At 30.1% G+C, this 19,235-nt stretch overlaps 1 protein-coding gene across 1 annotated transcript; it reads left to right on the top strand.

Moving 5' to 3' along the window:
* Nucleotides 1-1,464: 1,464 nt before the first annotated feature.
* On the top strand, nt 1,465-2,158 carry LOC120282396 (probable calcium-binding protein CML18). The gene has a single exon (XM_039289203.1). The coding sequence runs from the start codon at nt 1,536-1,538 to the stop codon at nt 1,998-2,000; it is 465 nt and encodes a 154-aa protein (XP_039145137.1). The 5' UTR covers nt 1,465-1,535; the 3' UTR covers nt 2,001-2,158.
* The last annotated feature ends 17,077 nt before the right edge of the window (nt 2,159-19,235 follow it).

Here is a 19,235-nt window from a genome sequence, read left to right as displayed (position 1 = left end):
GTTTTTAGGCTTTAGTACTTCAAATTTACTATTTTTAAATTACTTTTAATTTTTAGTTTTGCTCATTAGTTTTTGTCTATTCACTTACTATTTGGCCAATCCCTCCGCCGTGCGCTCCATTCAAATTTACTATTTTAGCATTCACATTATCATTCGTGCCATTGTTTTACTCTTTTAGTTTCTCTCACTAAAAAACCATCCGTGTCTACTTTTTTTTCCCCCTAAATATTAAATATTTTGGGATTTATGGGATTAGAATTTTAGAATTTACGCTTTAAGAATGGGTTTAAAATTTTTAGGGTTTAGAGTTTAGAATTTTATAAGGTATGGTGTTTGAAGTTTTATGAAGTTTATGGTTTTAGGGTATTATAGTACTTAAGTTTTAAAAGGAAAAAATTGACATAAAATGCTAATTTGACATTTACATCTTTGAGAAAAATCTATAAAAAAATATATTATATTATTTTTAAATAAATTAAGATATAAATAATTTTTTTTTATGTTAAATTTTAAACCAATCCAAGTGATGCATTGAAAACCTTTGCAAAGAGGTATCACCAGTGAAAGTAATCATGTTTGTAAAAACAAATAGGTATTAAACAATGTGCAAAGATACTTGCTATTTGAAAGATAATAATACTAATTTTTAAAAAGCAAATGATTTTTTAAAAAATAAAATTAATGTTTTAAAAATTAATAGAAATTAAAAAATGGCTAGAAAACAAGAAAAAGGGTTTTATAAGAAGTGCTTTGACATGATGGCTTTAGAGCCATTTTGATATCCTCAGACTATTTAGGTAATTATAAAAGAAAGGGGTTAATTTAAGAAAAAAAAACTCTTTATTTATTTATTAGCTAAAAAGAAATGCCTAATATTTATGTCCAAATATATTCATTTTGGTTTTCTAAATATATTTTTCATAACATATCAAATGAATTACAAATAGCTTTTATATATATATATATATATATATATAACCTAATGCTAAGAATTTTTTTAAATATTTTATTAAAATATTGATACAATAAGAGCTCGATTGGAAATAATTTTTAAAAAAAAAGTGACAAAGAAAAAAAAAATGAAAGGTACTAAATGATCATAGTTAAATTATCTGGGGATGTTATAATAATTTCACAAAACTAAATCAATATCTTTCTTTAGTTTGACCTTAAACACATGACACATCTATCATCAAAGGGACTAAATGATCATAGTGAAAATATCCTGGAATGTCATAATAATTTCACAAAACTAAATTAATATCTTTCTTTATTTTGACCTTAAATACATCCATCAATAAAGGGACTAAAGGATCATATTTAAAATATCCAAGGAAATTAAGATAATTTCATGAAACTAAATTAATATCTTTCTTTATAAAATTATTTTGACATTATAAGATTATTTTGACCGTACACACATCCATCATCATTTATCACTTGCGCACTCTATTCCCACTCGTCTTTTAAATAAAAAAAAACAAAGATACAAAAGCAAAGAAAGAAAGAGAAACAAAATAGAGTTCCCAAAAACAATGGCGGAGGGCTCCGATAAGGAAGTAGAGAAGGTGTTCAACCGCATCGACACCGACGGCGACGGCAAGATCTCGGAGTCGGAGCTTAAAGGCGTGGTAAAAGCGCTCGATTCCAGCGTCTCCCAAGAGGAGGTCGGCATGATGATGCGCGAGATGGACAAAGATCACAACGGCTTCGTCGATCTCAAGGAATTCACCGAGTTCCAGCGCGGCGGCGACGGCGACGGCGAGGTTGATGATGAGCTCAGGGATGCGTTCCAGATGTATGATTTGGATAAAGATGGGGTGATCTCCGTCAAAGAACTACATCTGGTGTTGAATAAATTGGGGGATAAGAGTTCGATTGGGGATTGTGCTCGTATGATCAAGTCTGTGGATTCGGATGGTGATGGTTGTGTGAATTTTGAGGAGTTTAAGAAGATGATGAACAAGGGTAGCCATGAACGAGGCCAGTCGTCTTCTTGAAGGATGTAGTACATCATCTTGGGATTTTGGATTTGGGCTTTATCTTTATCTTTTATCTTTTATCTTTCTTTTTTTTTATTGGAAGTGTCTTGTGTTTAATTTTTATACTCTTATTAGCCTTGTGTGTGTGTTGGTGTGTTGCTTTGAATGTGAAATTTGAAGACTAAGTTCATCATTATTTTGGTTTTATTTATTTTTAAAGGACTACCTTGAAAAAAAAATCATTCAGTTAGAAATTTTCCCTTGAAGATAGTGTGATCATTTAAAAAAAAAAAGGGCAAATTTCTCTTTTTCCCCTTTTAATAACATATGTTTTTAATATATTTTTTATAACTGAAAATGGATATATGTATATATATATAATACTAAAAATGGATTTACCACTAGTGGGAAGAATGCTCCTAAACAGGGAAGCTAATTCAACCGGAATCGAAGCTGTGATTTATCTCTTCGAGGTCAACTTAGCAGAAAGTCTAGGCTATCTTTAATAGTCACGACATTGAAATTGTGCACAATTTGCCCTTTCGAGCTTAATAAATCAGAAAGCCTAAGCTATGGTTGATGGATCAAAAAGTCTAGGTTGTGGTTGATAATCATGATAGAATCCTTCCGGTTGTGGAGATATCTATTTCGTCATATTTAATGATTTCTTTGTAATTAATTTTCTTCGGTGTTAATAGCCTTGTTGAATCAATCAATGGATGATCATGAAATGAAGAAAACAATTTTAATATTTAAAAATATACATTTGATCATTTTATGTTTTTAAAAATTTTAAAATATATTTTTATTAGTTTCTAATGCCTAATTATAAAAGATTAATTTGAATTATATTATTTAATGTTTATTTTATATATTTTTTTTTATATGAACAAAGTTAGTTTGGGGATTTTGAATGATCATAAATTGATAATAAATACCATAGTTAGTTTAATATAATTTTCATGGAGAAGTATCTTAAAATCCTATAGTTTAAGGCAGCCTTTTGAAATTTCAATTTATAAATTGAAACTTTAATAAAAATATAATATTTTTATAAATAACTAATTTGTTGGGGCTTCTAAAGTGATGTTTGAAGGAATAGTTTATTATTATTATTATTATTTATTTTGTAAATACTAGAAAGAAGGGTTAAGTTCTTTTACTTTGGCGATCAACAAGCATGATAAATATGTTATAAATTTTTAATTTTATTATAATAACATGCAAGCAACACACTTGTTAAGTAATTATATCATTCAAGGCTATTTAATTAAATGGTTTGTTCTGAAAATGATTCAATATTTCAAAGCATATACGCCTTTGATGAAGTATGCGCTACTTCTGTCAAAATTAGTATTTTATTTCTAACTAGTTTATGGGACCTAATCAAAAATATTAAAAAAATAACAAGTAAAGTTATGATCCATAATATATATAAGTATATTTAGTTTTTTTTATTCATCAAACATAGAGAATTCTCTAACATTCAATCTCAAAATAAATTTAGTTTTTTTTTACTCATCAAACATAGAGAATTCTCTAACATTCAATCTCAAAATAAATTTAGTTAAAAAAATATCATTGCCCTTTTTTTAATTTCAAAATTATGCTACAGTAAATAGCAATCAATTGATCTAAATTGATATTCTCTATTTTGATCTTAATGATTTGAATATCTATAATTCTTGACTTGTGATTACTTTAGGGTTTCACATCTAGATTTGCTGGTGAATATCTAAAGCATCTTGAACAGCTAAGGCTCACAAAAAAATTGTTAACTTTTGTAATTTATAAAAATAAAATAAAATAAATATTTAATATAATTTTCAATCATCCATTTTAAAATCCAAGATCTCTACTATTTATTGTCTAATATATAACTGTGCCCAATGCAAGACGAAAATCACCGAGTAGAGGTGCTGCTATCACATGGAGATTTTTATGTTTGGCTTTATTTATTTACTTATTTATTCATAGTGGAGTTACTTTTTAGTATCTATGTTAATTGGTTTGATACTTTATAGGAAAGGGTACTTGAGACTTTGCTCATTATAATTCAAAATGCATAATCCATAATCCATAATTCATAATTGTGTTTTTATTTTAATACTAATAAACAAGTAGGTTTTTGAAAAAGGATCATGGTGGATATTAAATAAGAATAACATATAGACAGTGGTGGATATGGAAATATGTTCTTGAACAAGAACATCGATGGTGAAAAGCGGGTTACATATTATCCATATTTTAACTTAAAAATAGATGATAGATGGCGAAATTAAATAAAACTAGCGGCGGGTTGAATATGTAAAACAAATTTGGTTTTAAAATGTATAGAAAAATTATTTTTCATTTTATTTTATTTTTATTAAAAATATTTGTATTTGTGAATAGATTTGATATTTTTTAATAAACAAATCAATTGATTTTAAATTTTTTAAAAATATTCTATTCTTTAATAATTTCTATTATATAGAGTACATAATAATAAGTTTGGAATAAAAATATATAAACCACGTATTTAATGAAGATTTATTTTTACATGAATAAACTACAACATAATTTAATTTTCTTTTATGTTTGCATCATGCTCCAGGGAAAGGCTATTTTTAGTTAACTTGATATCTTGAAATTTGGTTACTGGACTATCTTCATATGGCAAAAAGCTGAGCTGTGAGACATTTTAAAACTATTCATGTAGATATCTTTTCCTAATTCAGTAGCATTGGATTCGCCCATTAGGTTTTTACTTTCCTTTATGTCTGAAAGAGATACATTTGAATCTGCAAGCTGTCTTTTTGCAATCTCTTAATTTGTAGTATTCCATGTAGGTACCTCCCTTATGCTTCAATTCTCATTTGTAGTGTATTTTTTACTTATAGAAGAATTATGTATTAATCTTGGTTTATGATAAAAAAAAAAAATCAGAATAAAGATGTTGTTTTAGATCAAATAAAAATAATTATGTTATAATGACTTATACATAGAATAATTTAGTGTTAGATTTAATTGTAAATAATAATAATAAATGTAAATAATTTGTTTGGCATTTTATTTTATACTCATTAATAGATATGCAAGTATATATTATAGGTATATTAAACATTTGAAAATTTAAATACATGTCATTGTTAATATGATTTTATATGTATACAACATCATGACACTTACCTCTAGTTGCTCATTCAACTTCTTCTGTACTTTAATCTGATAGCTCAAAGCTTCAATGATTGGGATTTCTTTACATATGTATAAATACATGCCAAAATTCATGCATTATCTATCACTTTTATTTGAGAATTTAACATGTAAATCATAATGCAATGAATGATGTTAGGAAAGGATAGATATAGTGAATAGTTTTGACATATAAGTTGAATAAAAAAAGGTAGTGAGGATTAAAGTGAATATTACCCTTCGTTACTTTCTTTTGGGGTTTCAAGAGGTGTAAATGTTGAAGAAAATTTACATTCTTCTTTAAATTGGAGCTTTCTAGAGTTTAGAATTTTTATCCTTCTTTTCTATTACTTGTAGCTTCTGCCTTATCTACTTTAACTATAAAAGCCAGCTTTTCGTTATGACGGGGCTAAGGCATTGTAAAATATTATGCAAGTTTCTTTCTGATTGAAAACTACAAATTGAAAAAAATACATATCATAAATCAAGTGGGGAAATGAATATTAACTGAGTAAAGAATAAATTAATAACTGCAAGCAACTAAAGAACCATGACTTTATTGGTTAATTTGTGAACTATATGAACAACCTAAAACTACAAGAATCTTACACATATTCACCCATAAAAAAAAATTTATTTGAGAATTAAACAATAATAAGGGAAGATTAAAATTTATGCAAATTTGAGGGACTATGTAGTGTTTGGGAAGCATACCTTAATAGTCAATGAGGTGGTTGTTTTATTGGGATAGTTACAAATAGCGAATAAATGCAAATATATAAATGGTGAGTTTGACTTTTTCTTCTCTCATTGTTGATATGATTCTTCTAACGCGACTGTTATAACCTATTTTTGGGCCCATTATTACAGCAGCACTGTAGAAGCAGTTACTGTAGATGTCAGTTACTGTAGCATCCCGATAAATTTTTTAAAACATCAACCTTTTGTCTCTTCCAACTCCATCTCACATCCATGAGTTGCAAACCTTAACCCTATGATCTTTCCCCACCCTTGACTGTGGATGGTTATGGGTAAGTGAATCTTAGGTTTTCTTTAATTTTTTTTTATGCAATTATTGATCTTAACCCAAGATCTGGTCTCCATCTTTTTCCTCTTTTGGTTTCTTTCTAGATCCTTTGAAGTAAGGGGAAGGAAGAGATTTCAAGTGAGTGGGCTAACCTAATCCTTGTTGGTTTCTTTTTAACTCTTGTATGATGTATTGGTTTGCTTTTGAGATTATTTTACATGATGATGTTGGAATCTTGTTTTGTCTTGTTGGAGTATCATACCAAGTTTAATTGAGAGATCTCCATGAATTTACTTAATGATTTTTATTTGATATTCAAGGTTTTGTTTATATATTTTGGTTCATTATTATTCTGCTTGTCAAGATTCATTTTGTGTGGTATAGCAAACACCATGCTTGATGTTAGTTTTGATTTATGAAAACTGAAGACCTTTGGGAGTTAGATTCAATGTGATTTATGTGCAAGAATTTAGTGGATCTCATATATTAAATGGGGTGATTTTCCCATATTGGGTGGAACAAAAATACTTGAAGAATGACTTATGTAAATGGGTTGTATTCATGTATTATGCTAGAAGTGATGTGTGGAAAGTTGGTCATTGCATGCAAGATTTTTGATGAAATGCTCTTGAGTATTAATGTGAGCAATGACTAATTTATTGTTAGAATATGATGATATGAGTTTATGGATTGTTGGAGATGATATTTGTGTGAGAGTTTTTATATTAATGTTAATGACATGGGTATATATGCTTTTACAAGGTGTGTTTAAATTGTTATTATAGATTGGTTGATTGGTGAAAGAAGACTTTAGTTCCCCTATATCTACATTTGGAATGGAAAAATAGTCCTAGGTTTGTGAAATTGAAAAGTTGTTGAGTTTACTTTGGTTTTATTGCATCTTTGTTATTGGAGAGGATTGGTGTATGTAAATTGGTCATTATTGGTTATGTTGGAACTCATGTGTGAACATTTGAATAATGCATGCCAAGTGTTTGACATAATGCTTTGAGAATTAATTGTAAGCAATAACCCTATGATTATGAGATAGGTGGTGAAAATGATGTCATTAATGAAGTGAAGATGTGTGGTTAGAGGAATTTTTATGGTTGTATAAATTTAGGATAAATGTTTAAAATCTTACCTTTCAATTGATTGTGAAACCTTTGAAAATGATATCTCATATGCTTGCATGACTTGAGTCAAGAGAGTTTGTTTGAGACTAGATGAATGCATGTATCTTGATATCTGGAAATGCATTGAGTGACTGGAAATTGTGACCAACATTTGGAGGTCATAGAGACAGAATTTGTGAAAGATTAACATTGAAAAGTTGTAGCGAATTGTTTAATCTATCTACCTGCCAAATTTCATATTTATTAGGCATATATTCTATGAGATATGATCCATTCAAGTTGACATGTCCTGGAGGTATTATTGTGTAGACTTGTAGATTTAGAGGCGAATTCCGGACTCACTAAGTGCAATTAGACAAAGTGCCCAGTATCGAAAATATTCCTTATCACCTTTAGGGATGGCAACGGGTCGGGTCGGGTGCGGGTTTTACCATACCCGTACCCGTACCCGCTACCCTGCTAGTATACCCGAACCTGAACCCGAACCCGAACCCGAACCCGACGGGTTTTAAAAACCCCAACCCACACCCGCACCCGATGGGTAATCGGGTACCCGCAGGTATACCCGTCCCCGCCCCCGCCCCCGACCCCATATTAAAAAAATTAATAAAAAATATATATTTTTTTTTATAGAAAAATAACTTAAAAGTAATTATAATTTTTTATAAAATAAAATAAAATTATTGTAAAATAACAAGATTAAACAAAGAGAAAAAATAAAAAAACCCTAAATTGTTAAGTTGTAGAACATATTAGTATGTATATATATATATGTATGTATATATATTATATAAATATTTTAGTAATTTTAATTTTGGGTCGGGTACGGGTTCGGGTATGGGTACGGGTATTAGAATTCCCATACCCGCACCCGCACCCATTTCATACAAGTCGGGTTTTACCCGAACCTGACCCGAAACCCGGTCAAATCGGGTTTTAACCAGTCAAACTCGGGTCGGGTAGAGTCGGGTAGGGTCGGGTTTGGATATTATTACCATCCCTTATCACCTTAACTCTTAACCTGCAAAATTTCAAGTTTGTTGGATTTGTAGATTGTGAGTTATGATCTATTAAAGAGGGCTTATGTAGGATGATGTTTCTATGCAGAATTTTCAGATTTAGAAGGATTTTTCTCAGTCTTGGAGGCTGAATTTGGGAAAGAATTAAACAAGGAAAATGTTCAAGATTGTTCTAAGTTTGTTTCTACAAAATATCTTTGCATTTGATAGTATGTTTTTGAAGTTATGTGTTATGGAATGAGGCATGTTTAGAGGTGGTTTCATGCCGAGAAGTGTGAGATGTAATATAATAAGGTAAGTGTTTATCTTGCATTATACCTTAGCTTCTATGTGTATTTAGGTTGGCAAGCATGATTGCTTGTAATCCAGCTTGATAATGGGAATCTTGAGGTTATATGTATTTGGAATAGTTGGATGTTACCAATCATGTAATTATGTGTTGGAGTGTGCATTTACTTGTTATGTTATTTCTTTATTTTGCTCAAATTTAATCTCGCTTATTTTTTTATTTGGTTATACAATGATTTTACTATTGATTTTTTAGAGTGATTCGATATGTATTAATGATTTGGTAATTTATTTACTAAATTTTATAATTAATTTCTGTTTATCTACTTTCCTCTAAGGGGCCGTTTGGTATGAGGGAAAGTAACAACTTTCCCTGGAAAGTTGAGGTTGTGAAAAGCTTTCATATGTTTGGTTGAAAAAAAGACCATGTAAAGTAATGGTCAAATTGTAATTACTTTTCCTTTGACCGATGAAAAGGATTCACAGGGGAGGGGGTGTGAAACGGATTACATAATGGGTGGGAAAGTAGGAAACACGTAAAATTCCAATTTCACCCTTTTCTAACGTTAAAATTCTTCTCTTTTGTTATGTCTTCTTTTTAAAAACCCTAACTTTAGCAAAGAACTTCTCCACCGTCTTTCTTTTCAAAACCGTAGCGCAAGCTAATCTCGGTAAGTCATATATTTTTTGTAATTTTTTTTAAGAATCTTTTTTTATTGCCTTTGATATTGTTTTATTGATAATGGATTTTTATTGAAAACTCATTGAAAGAAACATGCGCAATACCTTTTCTTTAGGTGAGATCTATCAACAAAAAGATTGCCAAAATTTATATAGGAAGCGTGCCCCTTGGATAAAGTTCGGGTAATCATATTTCTCATAATAGAAAAGCAAGAATTAAATATCTATTTTTGCCGGGTATATAAGCAATTTTCTTAATTTATTTATATATAAACCATTGATTAATGTGAAAATTAAAACATAGTTAAAATTAAAATAATTGACATTCATTGAAGGGTAAAATTGAGAATAAACATAACTTTGCATGGAAATGTTATTCATAAAAAACAAAGGAATTTATTTTGCATGTATTTTAATTGCAATTTTCAAGGTTCATACCAAACATGTATTGCTACTTTACAGGGAAAGTAAATACAGAGAAAATAAATGCAAGGAAATACTTTGCAGGGAAAGTGTTTCCATGGAAAGTACCAAACGGGCCCTAAAGTGGGATTCTGAATTTCTGTTTATTGGAATATCTGAGGAAAATTTGTGCACATTCAATATGGGGTTAAATACTGACCTTGTCGACAAAAATTTTTGAAAAATTGAGACGGTAGTTTTGTACCTTGTCCTTTCAGTGATAAATAGTCATCTAATACTGTGTCCGTTCAGTAATAATAAACATGTAATACCCTGAACCTTTAGATACCTATTGGAAAATATATTTAGGGTATTATAACAATTGCAGTAAGATTTGCCTACAGAGTAATTCTGTTGAGAAACCCCAAGTAGAAAACTCATGGACCTAAGTGTGAGGGTTTATAAAAGATTTTAGGTCCACAAGTAAATTAAAAGGATTTGATTTGAATTATTTCCGGAGACTAAGGACTGAAGGTAAGTTTGCAAGGACCTTTTTGAAATACTATTTCCTGATTCAGGGACCATTGATAGTTTTCAGGAACCTTCTTGTAAGAAATTTTATTTTTAGGGACTAACAGTGAATTTCGGCAGAAAACTTACGCTGAGAAAAAAATCTAGAGATGGATGGTTTCTTCTCCTTCTTCTTCATAAGTACTACAGTGTTTCGGAGAAAAAAAAAGAGAGAAGAAATGGAGAAGAAAATTGAAGGTTTTAAGGAGAGGGACTTGGAGATCATTGGAAGGAGCTTACCAGAGAGATGGTTTGGCTTGGTAAGAATTTTTCTTGGTGTATTTCTCATGAATGAGTGTATGTATGTATGCATGTATGTATGGACGATTTGATGAAAAAGATGATGAATTTGAATAGAAAAACATGGTTTATAGTTGTGGATGATGAATGCTTCAGGTTGCTTAGCAAAAACCTTTGTATTTGAGTGGATTCTTGCTTGGAATGAAGGAAGAATTCTCGGTTTTACTGTATATTACTGTAGCAACCGGGGTTAGGTTTTGTTTTGGTTAATTAAGTTGATGATGATGATTAAGATAATAATGATGATGCATGAGAATTGGAGTTGGTTTTGTTAGCCAAATTGATTTGGTTGGATTAAACCAAGTTGGTGTAAATTGGTTAAGTTGGGTTTGGTTTGGTTGAGTTGGGCTTGATCAAATCAAGTGGAGTGGGTTGAATTCAAGTGTTGGTTTGAGCCTAGATGATTGAATTGAAGTTGGGTTTGGATGAGAATTGGAGTGGTTGGGTTCAATTGAATTGATTTGGTCTAGGTTTGATCAAATCAAGATGAGTTGTGGTTGGGCTTGAACTGTTTTGACTAAGTTAAGTTGGTTGAGATTGATTGGGCTTGGTTCATATTTTGGGCTAATGATTTTGGGGTGAACCAATGCAAGGAGAATTGAGTTCAGTTGAACCAAGCTGGTTTAAGAGATTTTGTATAACAATTGGAATTGGTTTAAGGATGGTTGGTTAAATTAAACTTGGTTCAGTGAAATTGAAGTTGGTTCAGGTTGGTTCAGAATGGTTTAGCCCAAAATGAGTTGGTTTAAGTGCAATTGAAGGCTAGTTTGATTATGCAAAGCTGGGTTTGAACTGATTGGAGTGAATGGGCCCAATTAGAGAGTCAATTTCTTGTTTCTTTTGTACTTTTTTTTTTGGGTTCAGTTATATCTTTAGGTTATTATATTTTATTCTGTTATCATGTTAGGTGTTGTTCAGGCTTGGGAGGGAGTTCCAGGTCTAGCAAGAAATCCAAAGGAGAACAGGTGAATTGATAGTGGCTATTATTTTAAATAATTAGATAATTATTATTATTTTGCAATAATTATTTAATAGCTAGTATATTGGAAATAATGGTTTAATTATTTTATTTTATTATATTTAATTGTGTATAATGTTAAAAGATACTTAGGGGGCGTTTGGTTGAATGTAGTTGAAAATACAGTGGATTTGTATTTACAAATCCTTGGATTTGAAAATTCAGGAGAGTCAAATCCAGTGTTTGGTTAGATGTATTTGTAATACTGGATCACAGAATATTGTGTTTGGTTGAAGGGATTTGTAAATTTGGATTTAGAAAACATGTGTCTGATTTGATATAATAATTAATATATACATTATAAAATATACATTTAATTTTAAGTAAATATGAATTTAAATTTAAAATATTATTAGGAATTAATATAATTAGTATATACTTAATTTATTATAATAAAATATAATATATTAATTATTTATTAAAAATAAGTAATATAATATAATAAATCAATTATATACTATATTACTAATATTAGTTACACTATAATTATATTATATTTCATATTTTATAAAATATAATTATAGTGTAATTAATATTATGAGTAATTAAAATAATTAATATATACTTAATTTGTTATAATAAATATAATTTATTAATAATTTATTAAAATAATTAATATAATATAATATATCAATTATATATTATATTACTAATATTAATTATACTATAATTATATTATATTTAATATTTTATAAAATATAATTATAGTGTAATTAATATTATGAGTATAATATATAATAAATATGAATTCAAATTTTAAATATTATAAGTAATTAATATAATTAATATATACTTGCATGTGAGGGATTCATTGGATGGGAGTTTGGAATTAGGTCATTTTGGCCGAATTCCATAATCCCATGACTTTTGGATTTGAAAATACAAAGTAAATTCAAATCCTCTGAAACAAACAAAGGATTTCTCAAATCCAAGGATTTTCAAATCCTTTGACTTTCAAATCCACTCAAACAAACACCCCTTATATTTATTTGCCGTTGATGTGCCATGACAACCATATTGATACATCTGGAAATACATGTATATATGATTTAATTGTTCAATTCATGTATTTATTTTTGATGGTTACATATGCTTTGATTTGGAATGATTTGTGAAACCATGTGCCCATATTAAAATGTTTTACCCGCAATGTTTGTGGAATTGGTTTTCATTCCTGTTATAGGAATGGTATCATGGATTCGGACTTTACTAGTATTATGGATGTATTGTACTATGGATCTTTTATGGATGTTGATGGTGACTACGGACTTAAGTCCGACACTCCAGTGTGAGGTTCCACGGTCCGGCCTGATGGGAGGCGGCATGGTTAACCCTGAGTTTACCCTGGTCAAGAGGTGCGCGGAGCCATTGAAAGGGGGATCTTTTATGTGAGAAACCCGGGGTCACCACACGGAAATCTCAATGGCCAACATCAAGGTTATGAAGACCTTGGCGGCTACCAACCTAGTTGCTACGGTGGCTAAGTTGGGGAGAGTTTTTAGGCTGCAGATTTGAGGACAGTTTTATATTACCTGTTATTTTGAATTGCGATGAAAGGGCGAAGCCCAGCTATTGCTCTAAGGAGGGCAGTCTCTCACAAAAATTTGGATTTTCTGTGAAAGATGTTTGACGTTGATTTGTGATAAATATATGTTTTAAAAACTCTTAAGGTTGTATTTTTCCAAAATTCTGGTCTTTGTGAAAGTTTGGAAGCTATTTGTGAAAATTGATCTTTCTATACTTTATGTATGCTATATTTAATTATTTGAAATTATTGAGCCACTATAGACCAACTGAATGTGATGTAGTTGTAGGAGCAGGACTTTAGTAGATCACCTATTCGAGTATAGAGCTAGTCAGGGTTGAGTCCAAGATTGTAGTGGGTTCTTCTTTCTTTCTATTTGTTGGTATTTGTAATCTTGTAGCGGTCATATCCGCAAATTGGAGTAATTATATTTGTTGTATTTATGTATTTGAACCTATAGTTGCTATAAAGTTGGAAGTCATGTTTGTAAGCCTGATTTTGGTTTTTGAGGGGTGTCAGTTTCTCAGTTAAAATGGATTTGTAACTGATGGGTGCTACATTTACCTCGGTAGAAAGGGTGGGCGTGACAAAACAGCCATCTGATACCATATCCATCCGGTAATAATAAAAGACCATCTGTTATCTATAGTGAATTTGGAGATATTTTGTTTGAAATCATGTCTAGAATTTTCTTTGTTTCCAAGATTTGTATTTCTAGATTTCATATTTAGTTAATGTCGATATTGAGAAGTGTTTGCAAAGTTGTGCATTAGAAACTTATGTTTATGTATTCGTACTAGTACATGCTTTCTTGCCTAACTTTACTTGTGGTTTTTACCGATGTTTTTGAAAGTTTGAATAAGCTTCTTCAGTATTTGAAAGTGTTTGAAAGTTTTTCACCTATTTTCACCCCACTCATTGAGTAACCGAGTTACTCAGTCTCTCTTCTTCTATCTTTTCAGGTGTTGGACTCTAAGGTTATTGTGTTTAAGTCTAGTGATATTCAACCAATACTAGGATGGATCCACTAGGGTTGTCGCTTTCTCAAAATTTTTCTGAAAATTCTCATTCTTTTATATTATTGTAAAATATTAAGTTGTAAAATACTTTTGTAACTTCATTGGTTTACTTTTATCTTCTCTTAATCAAGTTCTGAGGCCTTGCAGACTTTGGGGTTCACGCTCTATGGGTCTGCGGCCATTTGTCCGCTTGCCTAGTCCAACCAGGCCGGGTTCGAGGCGTGACAGCGATTTTTTATCTAATGTGTCTGCATCTTTAGTGAGAGATATCAATAATTTTATATTGTCGGCTCTTCTTAAAAGAAGATAAGATTTTCTTTGGATTTTTAAATTTTTAAATAAATAAATAGACTGCTGAATCTTTACCTAATTAGCCAAATAATTTTCTACAGGCATCAAATGGTTATTATTAATAAGAATGCATAATGCAGTGATAAGGGGAAAATCGATATAGGATTGAAATAAGATGTAAAGGGTTGGGAAATATGTATTATTGGTAATGATGTTATATTTCAAATTTTTAGTAATATTACTGATTTGTGTTTGGGTTAACCATTTAATAATAATATCATTTTAAATATTATTTCAATATCAAAGGGAGTGCATATTCTACTCCATTTTATCTCAATTTAATAGTGAAGGGTTACATCTCATGCTTTATCCAAGGAGTGGGCACAAGCCAATTACTAGGGCTTGACTTGGAGGGCCTAGATCGACCAAAGACCGACCTATAGCTAGCCCCTACCTATAGTACCAACCCACCGAGCCAGATTATCCTAGTGGACCCAGTGAGTATGCAAGAATCGAACCAATGACTCATTTCTCAAATCCCACTGCTTTAACCAAGAGGTCACTCCCTTATTGTTGTTGGCTTATTAAAAAGCATATTAATAAATAAAAAACCACAAAATTGTATTTTTTAAAGAATTTTTAAAGAAAATAAAAAAATAAAAACAATTCCTAATGTTACATTAAAATAACTCCAAAGAAAAAAAAAAAGCTTACACTTAATTTGTTTATATATTGAATTAAGTTGCATGCTTATCTTCTTTTAGTATGCGAGAAATTAAAGCCATGTAATTCTTTAGTTTTAAATTAGAGTTGCTACCCACTTACCTATTCATCATGATCGGTGTCTGCTTCGGCCTTACCTTCGATCTTGATCTCTGAGGGGTTGTTGTTGTTGTTGTTGGTAAAAAAAAAATCAGTATGTTTCCACATGCATTAAATGTCTCTCACATATTACTGTAGACATAGGACATACGTAAAAATATTTTTTTTGCAACTAATAAAAAAAATGTGGTACAAGTTTTTATTACCTTCCCATGATTTAGGCACATTGAGGTTTATAAACATGTTGAAGTTCTCAGTGAATCGAAAGGTAGAGTTTAAGTAAAGTTGGCATTCAATTGTTATATATATATATATATACTAAAAACAATTGTAGATCAAATCCATCACACACATGTTTTTATAAAAAAACAATTCCTCAAAAGTAAAATAATAAAAAAAAATAAAAAAAATAAAAATTCCTCAAGTAAAAAAAAACTCTTGTTAGGCTAACCGACGCGTGTGACCCGGCATGATCCAACAAAGAAACACATGCCTAATTAACAAATAACAATGATTTCCCCTTCAAAAGTAAATTTTTTTTAAAACATTATTTTTATAAATGGTGTTTAAATTCAATCGAGTAAAAAGTGGTTTTTACATATAAAAGAAGAGAGAGAAGCATAGGTACATGATTGGGGCTATTAGAGTGGAGAGACATAGAGATAGGGGGTACAATTATTGGCAAGTAGAAGATAAAGGGTGAGAGGAAGGGTTTATCTTTTCAACTTTCTTTTTCTAAAGTGGCCCAACCAAGTCATTTTCACCATCTAATTAACTCTCTCTCACTCACTCACTCACTCTCTCTCTCTATATATTTCTTTGTTTATATATATATATATATATATAGCAACTTAGTTTGGGAGCCTACAAATTCATAACAATTAATTTTTTTTTTATTTTAGAATAGGAGAGAAATATTGCAGTCTTTTTCACTGAAAGCATTCCTCAAGATATAACTGAAGAAATCATTGCATCTATAGCTTCAACATTTATTACATCTTTTCATGATCTTAAAATTTTGCGTGGTTGGTAATTTCATTCATAGAATAAAAGAAACACTTATTTATTTAAATTATGAGAAAATATTTGAACTCTTTTTTTCTATTTGTTGTTGTTATTTATTTTTTTTATTTTTTTATTTTCAGTTGCAAGAGTTTTTATGAAGCATTTAAAAGTTAAAAAGTTGGCAGTTAATGCGAGTAGACAATTTATAGTACCTTGACATGCAAGAGTACATTAGTTTTCTTTAGAATTGTGCATGGAGTGAAAATTTAGAAGCTAGTTTGGTGCTTGGCTTGGTGAAAAATTTATAATTCATATATATATATATATATATATTAATGTTAAATAAGTTTTACAACTAACATTGAAAAATAATTTTTAAATTTTTTTTCAAATATAATGTATCAAGTTGAATATGGATTCAGGTATCCAACATCTAACAAATGCAGCTTTTAAAGATTATTTGCTTGTAGTGATGGCAACAGAACGGGTTGGCGGCGGGATTTATCTACCCTGCCCCTGAACCAGTCGGGTTTTCAAAGCCCCAACCCACACCCTCCCCCGCCGGGGAATCGGGTACCTACGGGGATCCCCGCCCCGCCATGACCCCTATATAAAAATATTTAATTTACAATAATTTGTTATAAAACAATGACAATTAGACATTTTTTTTTTTTGATAAAACACCCATATTATTAAAATAAAAATTAAAAATTTTGATCCTATTTCAAAATAGCAAAACACAATACCAAGTAGAAATTTAAAATGTCAATGCCAAATCATAGTTTTTTGTTTGAATGATCATCACCTTCATGGAGATCAATCAACAACAATTTCAATCCCAAACAATAAAGTAGGCATTCAAAGTCACACAAAATAATGTTAGAGTAGAAATTGAAAATTTCAACCAAAATCATAGTTTTCTTTTTCAAATGACCATAATTCATCATCATCCTCCTCTTCATAAAGATCAGTTATCTTTCAATCCACGAGTAGCTCCACTTGATAATAATTCATCTACATAAAACAAAATGAATTTTAGAATTCAAAATATGAAAACTATATATATTATACCAAATATTTTAAGTTTTTAACATTTTCTTTTTACCTTCACCTTCAAAATCTTCCCCATTAAGTAAATTGACATAGACTTTCATTGCTTTAGATGTCCTTCCTCCTATATAACACATAAAATTTAAAGAGTTAGTGATAATGAAACCATAAATATTATAATATTTAATACATAAAATCAAAATTCAATTCAATTTAAAATAAGAGCTTTTATTTGTTTAGGTGATGATCACCATTCATCATCAAATGATTAATCATCTTCCAATCCATGAGTAGCTCCACTTGCTAATAATTCATCTACATTAAACAAAAGGAATCTTAGACTTGTAAAATAAAATTTATATATTTTGCATCAAATATTATTAAATTTATTAAATTTTATTTTTACCTTCATCTTCAGAATCAATCTCATCAAGTAAATTGGCATAGTCTTCAATTCTTATAGAACTCATGCCTAAATAAGCCACATAAAATTTAATGAGTTATTGATAATTTTACATAACATATTGTAATACTAATGCATAAAACATAACACACCATACCTTTATTTTCTTCACTCCATAACCAACTTCTAGCACACATCAAAGCCTCTAAAGTATGCCAATGAAGTCGATTACGATGCAGGCTTACTATTTGACCACTAGTACTGAATGCTGATTCAAAAGCTACAGTAGATATTGGAATGGCTAACACATCTTTTGCAATTTTTTGTAGTGTTGGATATTTAACTCCATTTAACTTCCACCACATCAAGATATCAAAATCGGATGTTCTTGGTAAAATATCTTCCTCCAAATAAAGATTGAGCTCTGACTTGAGATGTGTTGTTTTTGCCCTTTTTTGACTCTTCACAAATGCATCAAAGTCATTATTCAAGGAATCATCAACTACAGAATTGTTGATATCTTCAAATGGAGAGCTAGTGGCTTCTTTACTCTTCAACTCATAATCAAAAACCAAATCAGAGCAAAGCTTTCGAATTCTATTAGCTTCAACAAAAGCATCAGCAGGATACAATCTTCGATACTAATATTCATGTAAACTCATCTTGTATCTTGGATCCAACACTGTAGAAACTCCCATAATATCATGAATCACACTCCAATAACATTTAAACTTATCCATCATCTTTGTTTCCATTCTCCGAATCACCTCATTAGAAGAAGTAAGCCAACTTGATATTACCAAATTAATTTCACACACTTTGGGAAAATAAAGATTAGCAGTAGGATAATTAGTGCCAGAAAATAAAACACTATTAAAAATCTTCAACTTCTCACAAACTTCACTTGCAAATTCCCATTGTGTTGTTGTTGGCAAATAAGTGTATTTATCATCATGATGTTTTAGCCTACAAACCACTTCTTTGTATAATATAGCAATATCAAGCATTTTATAAGTTGAATTCCATCTAGTTGGACTATCCAAACACAAGTTTTTAGTGTAGGTCATGTGTAGTTGTTTAGCTGTTTCCTTGAATTTTTCCACTTTTTTAGGAGTTGCATTCTATTAAGCTACACTGTCACGAATTTTTTCTACCCCATCTTTCACCACATCTAATCCATCCTTCACAATTAAATTCAATATATGTGCACAACAACACATATGAAGCAAAGAACCATCCCTTAGCAAAGACCCAAGATGCAACTTATCTTTGACTTTTTCAATCATAGAATCATTTGTGCTATATTTATCCAAAGTTATGGTGGATAATTTGCCATCAATATTCCAATCCAATAAACATCCAACCAATACAGTACTAAATCTCTCACTTGTTTGAGTAGGGACATAAATGAACCTAATATAGAAAAGACATTATCAATCATTCTAATATACAAAAAAAGTAACTAACAATTATTACTATCATTAAAATGTAAAGTATAATCATAAAACAAATTTATATTT

Source organism: Dioscorea cayenensis, chromosome 18, assembly GCF_009730915.1.
Source record: "Dioscorea cayenensis subsp. rotundata cultivar TDr96_F1 chromosome 18, TDr96_F1_v2_PseudoChromosome.rev07_lg8_w22 25.fasta, whole genome shotgun sequence".
NCBI lineage: Eukaryota > Viridiplantae > Streptophyta > Magnoliopsida > Dioscoreales > Dioscoreaceae > Dioscorea > Dioscorea cayenensis.
The sequence above is the reverse complement of the archived record's forward strand: the minus strand, read 5'-3'. Positions and strand labels throughout refer to the sequence as shown.

What these genes read in the sequence shown, in the direction of transcription:
- LOC120282396 (XM_039289203.1), top strand. Translation starts at nt 1,536, where the DNA reads ATGGCGGAGGGCTCCGATAAGGAAGTAGAGAAGGTGTTCAACCGCATC.